The sequence below is a fragment of the Astatotilapia calliptera genome, chromosome 23 (genome assembly GCF_964374335.1).
Source record: "Astatotilapia calliptera chromosome 23, fAstCal68.1, whole genome shotgun sequence".
Classification (NCBI taxonomy): Eukaryota; Metazoa; Chordata; class Actinopteri; order Cichliformes; family Cichlidae; genus Astatotilapia; species Astatotilapia calliptera.
In genome coordinates, this window is record NC_137443.1 from 20,559,444 (window position 1) to 20,572,689 (window position 13,246).

Sequence of the window (13,246 nt, forward strand, 5' to 3'; positions counted from 1 at the left end):
CATTACTGAAATCCCTCACATCATCACAAATAGTCACATTTATTTAAAGTCATTGTCAATGACATCAAAGTAAAAACAATATTTATTTTTTTTATCACAAACTTGTTTACAGTAATACAATAATTTTTACTATTATGATTTTGTTACTGTGTATAATAATACATAGTGTCATAGTGTCTGCTCCTGTTATGGTCAATTATATTATATTTGCACAAATTTATTTAAAAAAAACACATTTAAAGATTAACACCCACAACAAAGGCACAATACTGTAACATACCTGCAGTTGTTAAAAACATTTAATTACATCTGAAATCAACATTTTTGTTGTTTTTGTCTGTTTTTAGTTTTAAATCTAAGAGAAACTGATACTAGAGATGATGAAGATACTCTAAACCTACTTGTTACCCTTGTGGCTCCTTTAACATGAAACAGCTTTTTTATTTTTTATTTTAAACTTTATTGGCAGCTTCACATTTCAGCTGTTTGTTTCCACTTCATAACACCCTGCTTCTGTCTCTCTTTGTTTCTTTGAGAAAACTCCAAGCAAACCAAAATGTGTTCCTACAAAGCATGTGACATTCACATGTCTGGGACAGGACCAACAAATGAAACATGGGAAAATAGTGGCATCTCCTGGAATAGTGGATAACATAGAGAATATACTTGTAACAACAACTAGTTACTACAGTTTGTGTACTCAGCACATCTATGGTACTCAATGGCCCAATGGGATGCAGCAGAATCCATTAGTGGAAGCTCAAACCTGCATTTGTACACTTGGTAGTGTGGAACTAAGTATTGTCTTTTTGTGTATACAAGCATATATTTGTGGTCTTTGGCCATAAATATATTGTAAGTATCAAACTCAAAATCAGACAACATGTAAAACTGGGATAGTGGCAAAAAAAAGGACTGGAAACGCTACATAAAGCTAACAAAAAGAGAACAAGGAAACCACTAAATATGACCATTTTTCAAATATGTCCTTTTTTCCCCTTAATTGAGTACAAAAACAGGATAAGAATGAAATAAAGAGATGGATGAGTTTTTCTGGATGTTGTCATTTACAGTTTGTAACATTGTTAAAAGAGTCAGAGAAATCCCTGTAAAAACCAAATCTAAACGATTCTCATTAAATAGAGATTATGATTATGCACAGCACTGGCTCAAGCATACTTATTTCAAAACTCTAACTTAAAATGTCTTTTTACACTCATAAAACAATGAATGAACCCAAAACTGCTGATTAACAAACATAAAAGGAAATCAGCATTTGGTTCAATTTATTTTCACAATAATAAAAACGCAAAGTGGTAACAAATAGGAAAAAAAAACAGCATAAGAATAAAACACACTGCCTTTCAAGTCTTGGAAATCCTCCAACATCCTCTAAGAGGGAATAATTTCAACCTGCCGGCTGGTGTTTTCAAGGTATGAAGTTTCTCTAACATGAACTCATGTTTGTTTTTGGTCTAATTAATATCAAAGCAGTAACTGAAAGCTGCCGGCTGCATTCATATCAGCAGTGCTGAAATTGTGCTGTCTTTCTCCACAGGGAACGTTTCCACTTTGCTGGTTTGGCTGCTCACCAGTGTCCTGAAAAATCACACAGCAGGAGATGCTGTGAACGAGCCAGGCAACTCACATGTGATGTCATATATTTTATTTCTTTATATTTCTTTGTATTTTACAAATGTAGCTGTTTTTCTGAAAAACAAATGTACATCTCTGGGTTTTACAGCCATTATTACTGGTTTTTGTAAACTACTTAAAAAAATAATAACGTTAAAGAAAGTTATTGTCACCAAAACGACCAAAACTCACTCTGTCCTCCAGAGCGCATCCATGGCAGGTTGGTGGGGCTGTAGCTGCCTGTTGCAGTCCGCCACAGAGTCAGGAAGTGGGACACCACTGGTTTCCGGCAGCAGCAGGCACAGTCCACAGCATATGATTGGTCCACTGCTGTAGATAACCATAGCAGCCAAGGAGATTGCTCCGTCAGGGTTTGCGGGGACGAGGGTGTTGACCAGGCAACCGAGCCGGAAAGACAGGTTGACCAGTGATAAACAGCGTTGCCTGGATTTAAAAACAAAAAAATATATACTCTTATTGAACAATGGCTAGAGAAGATTTCTGCTATGCTGTTTAATTGCCCCGACATCTCAACATCTAATCTCAGATGAAAAGTAGCTCAAAAACCAATAGGACCAATTAAATTTGCAAGACTTCAATATCAGCTAGAAGATCATACATAAACAAATCGCTCAACTAAGTATTGGAAGTAAGAAGCAGATGGTGTGGAAATATATGCTTAATGAGAGTAAACCAACCTTACAACTTTTGCTTTCAAGTTAAATCATACCTCTATAGGCTAACTAATGTGTACAACTGGACGGGGTTTATGGTGCCCTTGGTTCACCATGCAACAAAAGAGAAGTTTCATACAGAAGATACATGTTGTTAAACTGATGTTTCGTTTCCAGAAACTGCTCGTCTGTGTACGTGAAAAAGATGATGGGTAGATTTCAGTTCACAACTATTTAGTAACCAAATTGCCAAAAAACAGAAAACTATAATCTGACTGATATTTTCGCTTTGGTAAGGACAACATCTGCCGTGGCTCATAACACAAACACTTTGTAACAGCAGAACCGGTTACCATCCTTGATCCATCCTTGGTCCAGGGGTCCAGTCCAGAGACTGCTTAGCTTAAGTGAAGTTTAGCAGACAGCTAGCAGTTACAGCTGTCTGTGTCTTTACCTACTTGTCAGTCAAAGAGGCCACGCCCCTATTTTTAAAAAACAGCAAATTTTTAATACAAGCGTTATAAGACATGTACCTCCACCCCCATAAGGCTGTTAGAAAGAGGTAAATTAAACAGGTTATAAACATGTTTATTTTGCAGTAAATCTGGACATTTTAAGTTTGAAGCCAGGCTCAAGTGAACATTAGAGGAATGTCTGCTTGTGGAAAACCTGCATTAAAGAGTGTTGTGTTGTTTTCTACCTGACCACAGTGGGGAACAGTTCAATGCTGTACAGAGTGGAGATAAAGATGGCAGCCAGGACGCAGAGTTTCCCCAACAGAGCCAGACTCATAACCAGCATCGGCGTACCTGCATCAGAGTACCAGTCTCAGAGATGGTGGTCAGATTTGATTGGAGGCTGCAAACTGCATATAGAATGATTCCACCTACTCCCACTAATGTTATGTTTTTTCTACCAATATTAAATACCAGTATTTTCTCCCACTAAAAATATTGATTAAATAGATTAAATAAATCGACTGCCTGGGACAAAGAGCAACTGTCATCAAGAGCTTTTAACACAGTCTCCTATTGTGGCGTTCAAGAATAGAATCCTAAGAACAGATGCTTTTCTAATGTTTTTATTTAATGTTGTGTTCATTTTAGTTTAATTTAATTTAATATTTAATGTCTCTTAAAAGTGATTATGAACTAACCTAAAATACTGAAAATGCGGAGGACTCACCATTGTACCTGGACAGGAGTAACGACACGAAGCAGGCAGCTCCACTGAGGAACAGAGCGAGCATGCTCATTGGCCGGCGTCCCAGACGAACCAATGGGACAAGCAAGCAGGGAGCTTCTGATAGCCCGGAAAAGAACTGGGCGGAGTAAACGCCAACACCGAATGAGCCGATGTTCAAACAAATTCCATAGTATGTCAAAGCTGATGCCGCACTGGAGGATGACAGGACATTTATTTATGTATTTATTCATTTATTTTATTATGTTTTTAATTTACCAATATTTTGTTTTGTGAATTTTAATTTTTGCATTTTTATTATTATTTATTTTCCTTTTATTTTATTTTCCTTTATTTTGTTTGATGGATTTGCATTTATTTTATTTATTTCACCTTATTTATTTATTTTATTGTATTTATTTTACCAGTATTTTGTTTTGTGAATTTTCTTCTTTTTTTATTTCACTTTCAACTTATTAATTAATTAATTAATTAATTAATTAATTTATCTATCAAGGTTTCCTCTGGACTTGTAAGTGAACACTTTAAACAATGATGAATTTTAAAACAAAACTGTGACAATGTTTCTGATTAAGGTTTGTTTGACATAAACCTGTAAAAGTTTAACTCAGCATATTGAAGGGGTTTTTTTGTTGCTCAAACTTAACCACAGTTTGGTTGTACTGCACACAGAGTATTACACTTCCTCCATTTTGTTTCACAGTTTTCCGTATAAATAGAAATTAGTAAATACAAATTTACCCTCAGCAGCCTTTTATCCATCAAACACTCACTCAAGTGTAGGACTTTTAATGATATCAGCTTAAGGTTCCTGTGTGCCTGGTGTTATAACTCACACAAACCAAAGCTCCCTGATGACGAAATGCTGTTACTTCACACCGGTTGTTTATGTATTATATAACCCTGTTACCTTTGGCCACAAACAAGAGGAGGCTCAGACTTATTGAGAACAGTCTATTCTCGTTCCTTAAACTCCCTTATTCCAGTTTTACAAATTATTCTGCATGCAATACTAAAAGATTCATCTATCTATCTATCTATCTATCTATCTATCTATCTATCTATCTATCTATCTATCTATCTATCCATCCATCCATCCATCCATCCATCCATCCATCCACACACATACATATATATATACAGTGGAACCCCGACTTACGAAATTAATTCGTTTCTTTTGTAAGTCAAAATTTTCGTAAGTCGAAGCACCTTTTTCCTTCGCCTTTTGAGTGAGGCGATGCTGGCTGAAGACAAAGTTCTTGGTGGAGGCTGAAGAAAGCATACGTTTGCATGCACACATACGTACGTGTACATGTAAATAACGGTATGGAATTTAATTCTAAACACTAAAAACTAAAACTTACATTTACGTTAATTAATGTACGTACAGTATGTACACTGTGCAATGATATTTTTTTTAACATTTTTTTAAACTCACTCATATTTATGCCTCATGCCGGCCCCATTATGAATGAACAAAATGCTAATTGCAAACAAAAAGCACACGAAATAGCGCACTGCAACAACAATACGTCTTTCACGTGGAACACATTTCGCAAACGGATTTCGTTACACGGGCATTTTGTCGTACCACGTTAATTGGTTAATTGCCTTCTATTATACAACTATATTACAAATAGTTAATAATTTTATCTCATATATTTAATATGAGATATAATTATCCAAATATTGTGACTTTAAATCTAATAATTTGATGTGAAAATATTCATATGTTTATTTATCTTTGTTATAAAGGGCTGTGTCCCATATGGAGCGTGTGCAGTAGGTACCTCACACAGCTCATGACAAACAATCGCATCAGGACAGTTGGGTGCTTCAAGTGGATTATGTCACTGGAGGCATGATCTCCAGTCACAGGGTCTTCTCTCTGAGCTTCGGTGGCTTTCTGCAAGTCTGACCAGGCGGAGTCCAACAGCTGCACACAAACACAGCTGGATTATTTTATATATGTTTATTCATATACACACATATATATTAGGGGTGCAACGATATTCGTATCGATATTGAACCGTTCGATACAGTGCTTTCGGTTCGGTACACATATGTATCGAACAATACAACATTTGTAATTTATTTTATCAATTTTCCTTCTGACGATGCTGTCTGTGTTGAGCGCTCAGTGAATCTGTGTTCGACTACTCCGCCTAGGCTGCACTGTCCAGCGCAGATCCACTGAGCGCTCAACACAGACAGCATCGTCAGAAGGAAGAGCGCAGGGCAAGCTAGCGAGACAGAAGTTAAGCTCTCCTTTTAACATGGACCTCCCCCACTCTCATTCAGATCTGGCGTTTGGAATTATTTTGGTTTTCATGTGACGTATGACCCTGAAGGTAAGCGAGTCATGGACTAAAGTAAAACAGTATGTTGGATGTGCCACGCAATGCTCAATTACATTGGTGTGAACTAGTATGTTAGCGCAGTTAGCTCGTTAACGTGTTGGCCGTCTAGCCCCATGCACGGGGCGATCGGCGGTAGCTCGTTAACGGAGATTTGCCGTGTTGTGGCGTTAAGGTCATTTCAACGAGATTAACCTGAAAGCACTAGTGGGAACACAACGAATATGACTGCACATTTACGCCGACATCATCCTAGTGCAAAGACAAAAACAACAAGCATGCTACTAACTTTAGCCGAGTCATTTAGACAGCTGTTAGCACATGATTCTCCTTATGCTGCTGAGAATATAGCCCAGAAGAAGCGGATAGTATAGCTTTTATTTTGGAAAGAGCCATTTCTCTGTAATAAACTCTCTTTTCCAAAGATGAGTGATTCCTCAATCAGATACAGGGCTTGCAATATCGCTAGCCCGACGTCCTAGCGATTTTTTTCAGACGGGCTACCAAAATTCTATCTCTTCCCTGCCCGTCGGGCTATTGTAGGAAAAATATGTGTCAATGCTTTTGCATTCTTTCAGAAATGTAGCTGGGTAATTATGTCATTGGCATCGGTGAGCCACTGTCAATATGTGACATATTGAAATCGCGTTTGAATTTGCGCTTGTTTTTTTGCTTTCACTTTGCAATCGTGCGAACTGTGTATAGAGAGCGACAGCACTGATCTGTGAGTGATGATAATTTGTGCACCAATTCCTCTGACATCGTCTTATTAATCGTTAGCTTACTATGGAAACATGACAAGTGAAATCTCCCGCAGCTTAAACATGTGAGAGGTTGATCGCGCAGAGAATCGCTGAGCTTATGTGAGTGCGTGTGTAAAAGCATTTCAGTTCTGCTGAGCCAAATAAGACAGGTCAGGGTATAGAAGTGACAGCCAAAGAAAAGCTTACCACAAAACGGAGAAGTTATGACAAATCAGACTATAAGGCAAAAAGAAAGTGCAGCTTTATGGTTTCATGGACAAAATAATTTCTGTGGCTGCAATATGACGAGCTAAATAACCAGGGCTGCACATAAGTGGTCCGCAGGTGTGCATTCGCTGTCAAAATAAAAAACATGCACAAGGGTTAGGGTTAAATTTAAAAACTGTACTTTTGAGTTAAAATATATATTTATAATTTTAATAAATGACAAATTAAAAATGCTTGAACATTTTTTTGTATCGAAAAAATATCGAACCGTGACACCAAAGTATCGAACCGAACCGTGAATTTTGTGTATCGTTGCACCCCTAATATATATATATATCCCACCTGATCCAGACTGAACCAGCTGTAAATTTTTGAATTTTAAGTTACTGTACAAAAATCACTGATTCGGTGGCTATCAGCTTGGAAGCACTTACAAATGATCCAGCTGTTGATTCAAAACTGTTTGTTTGTTTTTTGACCTAATGTTTGAAAGAAAAAACTCCCATGAGAACAATCGATTTGTTAGTCTGTGTTTCTGATGCCAACACATTCAAAAATGCTGATACAGGGAATGTTTTTCACCACACTGAATCCCCTGTTATGTAATAGCTGTGCCGAAAAGCAGCTGCAATTTTTTCCCCCCTGCATGAGTTTGGAGCCTGTTGTTTTTTGTAGTTTTCAGTAGAAAAATTCTTCAAATGTTTTCAGGGTTCAGCTAGTTTAACATCTGGACTCTTCGCTGCTGGAGTATGAGTACGATGTGGTTTTGTCTTCCTGAAGAAAGCAAGGCCTTTGCTCAAATAGGCATGTCTGAATGACAGCATGTTCAGGCTGTCATTCAGACAGCTGTCATGTGATACTAACACCCCCACCCACCCACTCACTCCCCTATCATCAGTGATTTAAACTGTGTGCTGATAATAAGCAGTATGGTCCCAGAAGACCATAATTTCCAAAGAGAATCTCAGATTCTGGTCAGACCAGAGGGTGGTTGTCAGGTCAGCCTCAATCCATCAAACAATGGTTTTAAGCAGTGTTCCTGCACATTAGTGCTACAAGACGTCATAGACACCAAAGCTCTACAGCCTTTTTACAGACCACAGATGACAGAATTCATAAACAGTGGTCGACCCCTCTCCAGTTTACCTCTGATAGAGTTAGTTTCCTTGAGATGTTCTTTTAAGAGCATCGTAAAGAGTGACGGCAGAAGTTTTAATGCACCTTTCTCATTACATAACCTTTCCATCTATTGTTGACCATTTTCCAACTTATTTTAGAAGACCATCTGTTTCTTTATATCTTGCAGTTAAACATTATCAAACTAACACAAAGAGGAGCTGGGTTATAATAAGGAATAATCCTACTTGTTAACACAAGACATTTATGATTTGAAATGAGGCAAATGTTTGTTTACCAGGTCCAAGCGCTGGTTATCTGCAGGGCTGTTGCTCCGGTAACGGTCCAGGATATCTGTCCTCTTCTTTAACAACAGCCATCGGGGAGACTCTGGGATTGAACTTGAAGGAGAAAAACTGTTATTGCTTCCTTTATTAACGGTCTAAATGAGGCTACCACAGGTGAACAGGTGTGTTGGCCTACAGGTAGAGTGGCAGACAAATGATCTGAGGCAGAGCCAGTGACAGGTGCAGACGTGTCCAGGTAGGGTTGAGCCAGGCCAAAGGAGCTCCACCCATTGTCCCCAGGCTGAAGCAGAATGGCAGGAAAGCCGGCGGCCACAGCCGAGAATCAGGGGGAGTCCACTCCACTGCTGCAACGCAAACAGTTTAAAACAGTCTACAATTTAAATTCTGCAGGTTTCAGTGCTATCTTCAATGTGAACTTGCTCTCCAAAGCTTCTAAGATTTATTAGAGTAGCTTTACCTGATTTATTATTTAAAAACTACCCTTCTTTATGTTATACTGAACCTTGCTGAAGCCCAACTGTTTTAGCTCCAGTCCCTAAATGCCCACTTCCTTCTGATTGGCCAACTTAAATATACATACATTTATCTCATAATTTAAAACTCATCTTTAGCACACAGCACTGTCAGATAACATGCATAAGGAAAAAGATAATAAATCTATAATAAAAAGTCTCCATAGAGTCATCTTTAAACATAATGACTTACCTTAGTTAGCTAAGGTAATTAGAGTTAGATAAAATTAACTGATAATAATAATAAACAATGAATAATAAACCAAATCTCTGTCTGTGTGTATTTGTTTCTTTGACCCACAACACCACTTACAAAATGTGATCATTTCAAAAAGAAAAGGTGTTAAAGGTACCCCTCCAAAAGTTGATTCTGTTCATCTGGACGTAGCATTTTGTGGGAGAAACGTTTCGTCACTCATCCAAGTGACTTCTTCAGTCTCAGCTGACTGCAGGTTTCCCCAAACTTATAAACAGTACATTTGCATAATGACTGAAACCAGCCCACTGAAGGAACAATGGGCTGGGAGGTCAGAACTGACAATAAATGCTGACGCAATGGATAGAAATATAATACAATAAATACAATAAATATTGAATTAGCTAAATTATAAGACCCTGAGTCTTCCTACACTTTGGGTCCATGACTTACTATGTAAAGGCTAGCTGCTAAATTAAATCAAAGCTGAAGGAATAGACTGCTTCCTCCAGTCTGCACATAACACTGTAGGGGTCAAAGGTTAGGAAGTTGCTGGAAGCAATCCTGCTTCATTAGGCCTCAACCTGGTCAAGATGGCTTTATCTGTAACACGTGCTTTTTATCAGCCTTATGTAAGTATGTCCCACCACGGTCCAATTAAAGTCACCATCCAGCCAGTGACCCAAAGCCCACTGAGGGCTGTCTGATAACGAACCACCTTCCAGCTCGCACAAAACACTGCAGGCTCCCCAACATACTTTGTGAGACACTTCTAAAAACATTTTGAAGTTGGATACTCATAGATTTAACTGACTTTCTTTAATTAACTTATTAATGGTCAGAAAATGTCCAATGAAGACCACAGCTCAATATAACGGGATGAAAGTAGATCTGTGATACGACATTTTAATCATGCTTTTAGGTTTCTTGTGTTACCTAAACTGAAGGCGCAGATGTTGATGCAGCAGCAGCAGATTCCAGTCAGGCAGCGAAGAATAAGGAAGAGGAGTGGTTGAGGAAAGACAGCAGGAACGAGGCCACACACGGCGTGCACGCACATGGAAATCAGCAGTACTGGACGCTTTCCGTACCTGCACAGAAACCATCAGCGAGATTTTTCTTGTTTGAAGATGAGTGATGACTAATGTTTATTTTAACTTAAACTTGACATATACACTACAAGTCAAAAGTTTGGACACACCTTCTAATTTTTTATGTTTTTTCTTTATTTTCATGACTATTTACATTGTAGATTCTCACTGAAGGCGTCAAACTATGAATAAACACGTATGGAATTATGTAGTGAACAAAGACGTGTGAAATAACTCAAAACATGTTTTATAGTTTAGATTCTTCAAAATAGCCAACCTTTGCTTTGATTACCGCTTTGCACACTCTTGGCATTCTCTTGATGAACTTCATGAGTTAGTCACCTGAAATGGTTTTCCAACAGTCTTGAAGGAGTTCCCAGAGATGCTGAGCATTTGTTGGCCCTTTTGCCTTCATTCTGCGGTCCACCTCATCCCATACCATCTCTATTGGGTTTAGATCAAGTGACTGTGGAGGCCATGCCAACTGGTGTAGCACTCCATCACTCTCTTCTTGGTCAAATAGCCCTTACACAGGTGCTGTTAACTTGTGATTTCTGAGGCTGGTGACTTGGATGAATTTAACCTCAGCAGCTTTCTTGGGGCGGTCCTCATGTAAGCCAGTTTCATTGTAGCGCTTGATGGCTTTTGCAAAGCACATTTAAAGTTTTAGCAAATTTTTGGACCCACTGACCTTTAGTAAGTGATGATAGACTGTTGTTTCGCTTTACTTAGCTGATTGGTTCTTACCATAATATGAATGCTAACAGTTGTCAAATTAGGCTGCCAGTTGTGTACCAACCTGACTTCTACACAACACTGATGGTACCAACCTCATTAAGAAGGCAATAAATTCCACAAATGAACCCTGACAAGGCACACCTGTGAAGTGTGACTACATCATGAAGCTTATTGACAGAAAGCCAAGGGTTTGCAGCGCTGTCAATAAAGCAAAGGGTAGCTACTTTGAGGAATCTAAAATATAAGGTCCAAACTTTTGACCAGTAGTGTATTACAGACTGTCAAGTGTTGTGTTGTACCGGTCAGATATGGCTCCTCCAAACAGAGATCCCAGCAGCAGACCAGTCATGAAGAGCATCTGACCATAAGACAACCAGTCTGTCCAACCACACACTGACTGACACACACACACACACACACACACACACACACACACACACACACACACACACACACACACACACACACAGGCAAATATAGATGTTCAAGTCCAGAATACACTCAGAGAACCAAAATATAAGATGCAATGAAACAAGTTTCACAAAGATTAACTTTTCTGTTTACAATGAGAGACATGACGTGTATGTGTAGCTGTGGGGGTTTATTAACTTGGCCATAATCAGTTTGGATGTGTTTGGATGTGTTTTACTAGTTGAATAAGAACTGAATCAAAAATCCTTTTATCCTGTTGAGACTTTTCAAAATAAACTGAATCACGTGGAAGATGCAGAATATTTACTGATGAAAAGCAAAAAAGAGCCGTCAGGTGCTAAAAAATAAACCTTAGACTCAAACGTTAGAACAGGCTTTTCCCCGCAGCACGCTGTGTAATAATACTCACAAAGAAAACGGCAGCCGTTAAAACTTATGTCTAAAATGTATAGTTTCATGCATCGGTTAAAACACTGGACTCTAGGTACACGACGCCCAGCTGGAAACACTTCACGCAAGTCGAGCTGCCCGAGATTCACAGAATTTACAGAGAATGTTAAATTTTTGTGATTTATATCGTTATCAGGACGATAAATGCCTTATCAGGATATGAGATTTTGGTCATATCGCACAGCCCTATTCAGCCGGGTTAGTAATCCGTGGTATGTTGGTCTGCTTTGGATTTCCGAGTGGGAAATGCAAGTTAAAGGGGCATTTCATAAAAAAAATTCCAATTGCAAACTCAGAATTTGTGACTTCTAACATATTCAGGAATGCACCTACATGCTGTACATTCCAAGATCTTCCTCTTCACCTAGAAAACTGCAGTGTTTTTCAGACCATTCTCTGTAAAGCCTAGAAATGGTTGAGGGGGAAAATCCCAGAAGAGCACAACACAACAACCACATTCAAATTCACTTAAATCACCCTTTCTTTTCGATTGTGATGCATAGTTTGGTGCTGGCCCAGCAAGTTGTCTGGACCATGTCTACATGCGTAAATGCATTGAGTTGCTGCCACTGGTTGATCAGAAATTTGCTTTAATAAGCAGTTGAACAGGTGCATTTGGAAGACGGAACTAGCAAATTTTTGATTCTGTGCTTGAAAAATACTGAAACCTTTCTTGGATTTCCTAGATAGAGGTCCAGACATGACTACAAATGTCTATAACGAGTTAAAAAGATTACAACACGTGCTTATGCTAAGCATGGCTAAATTCAGTTACGATTAATGACAGACGATTTACAGAAAATTAGCTTTTTTTACTTTACCCTCAGAAATGGTTCATTAACAGCTTCAAGTTGATCATTAACACCATGTTAATCTCTAGAGTTGCTGTTATGTAATGCAGATTACTGTCCAGTTAGCATGTTGGCTGAGACTTTAAACCGATCATTTAATGTTGAAACAATGTTTGGTGAAAGAGGCCCCAAGCTGGCCTTTCAGTGGTGTCAAAAACTGAAAGTTATATAACTAGAAAATCTAAAGTTTATTAATTGCACGTTTTTCATTTCATTACAGTTCATTTCTAATGTGTCTGAAACTATATTTAGGCCTACACTTTAAACCATGAGATAACTATAACAGTAAAGGGAATAAGAAACACGCACTTAAAAATATCCCCAGGTGTTGCACCATCACAGTATTCATGACTGTGTTACAACTTCAGACCTCTCAATGAAAATAATCTTCACTCACGTCTCGGATCCCGCTCTCTGTCCTCCAATCGGCGTCGTCCTTTAAAACCTTGCTGAGCGCTGATTGGTTTTCCTCCTTGTTCGGTGCCAACTTTTCAAGCCACGAAGCAAACGTGCCAGTATCATTGCCATGGCGACATGTCTCAGCGACCACAGCGGTGGTGAAAATGTCCAGAAAAAAGAGGAAAGCCGTGAAGAAGAAGATTAGAGCGAGGCGCCAGTAGACGGAGAGCTGCAGCGGGGACATGAGCGGGCCTGTCTGGTCTCCCACAAGCTGATTCATCCTGACCTTTACCATGCTGGAAACTTCAAAACT

At 38.7% G+C, this 13,246-nt stretch overlaps 1 protein-coding gene across 1 annotated transcript; it reads right to left on the reverse strand.

Moving 5' to 3' along the window:
- Positions 1-64: 64 nt before the first annotated feature.
- LOC113015529 (solute carrier family 22 member 6) lies at positions 65-13,228 on the reverse strand. The gene is made up of 10 exons (XM_026157525.2): positions 12,932-13,228; positions 11,101-11,198; positions 9,909-10,063; positions 8,440-8,608; positions 8,255-8,357; positions 5,303-5,448; positions 3,495-3,706; positions 3,010-3,118; positions 1,828-2,079; positions 65-1,599 (listed from the first exon to the last, which is right to left on the reverse strand). Exons 1-10 carry the CDS (start codon positions 13,226-13,228, stop codon positions 1,518-1,520), a joined length of 1,623 nt encoding a protein of 540 aa, XP_026013310.2. The 3' UTR covers positions 65-1,517.
- Between the last annotated feature and the right edge of the window lie 18 nt (positions 13,229-13,246).

Bases quoted from the DNA above. Each gene is read 5' to 3' on its own strand.
- LOC113015529 (XM_026157525.2), bottom strand. From the start codon at position 13,228: ATGGTAAAGGTCAGGATGAATCAGCTTGTGGGAGACCAGACAGGCCCG. The intron at 11,199-12,931 runs GTGAGTGAAGAT...TGTGTGTGTCAG, and splicing joins CAGAGAGCGGGATCCGAGAC to TCAGTGTGTGGTTGGACAGA. The intron at 1,600-1,827 runs GTGAGTTTTGGT...GTGATTTTTCAG, and splicing joins GATGCGCTCTGGAGGACAGA to GACACTGGTGAGCAGCCAAA.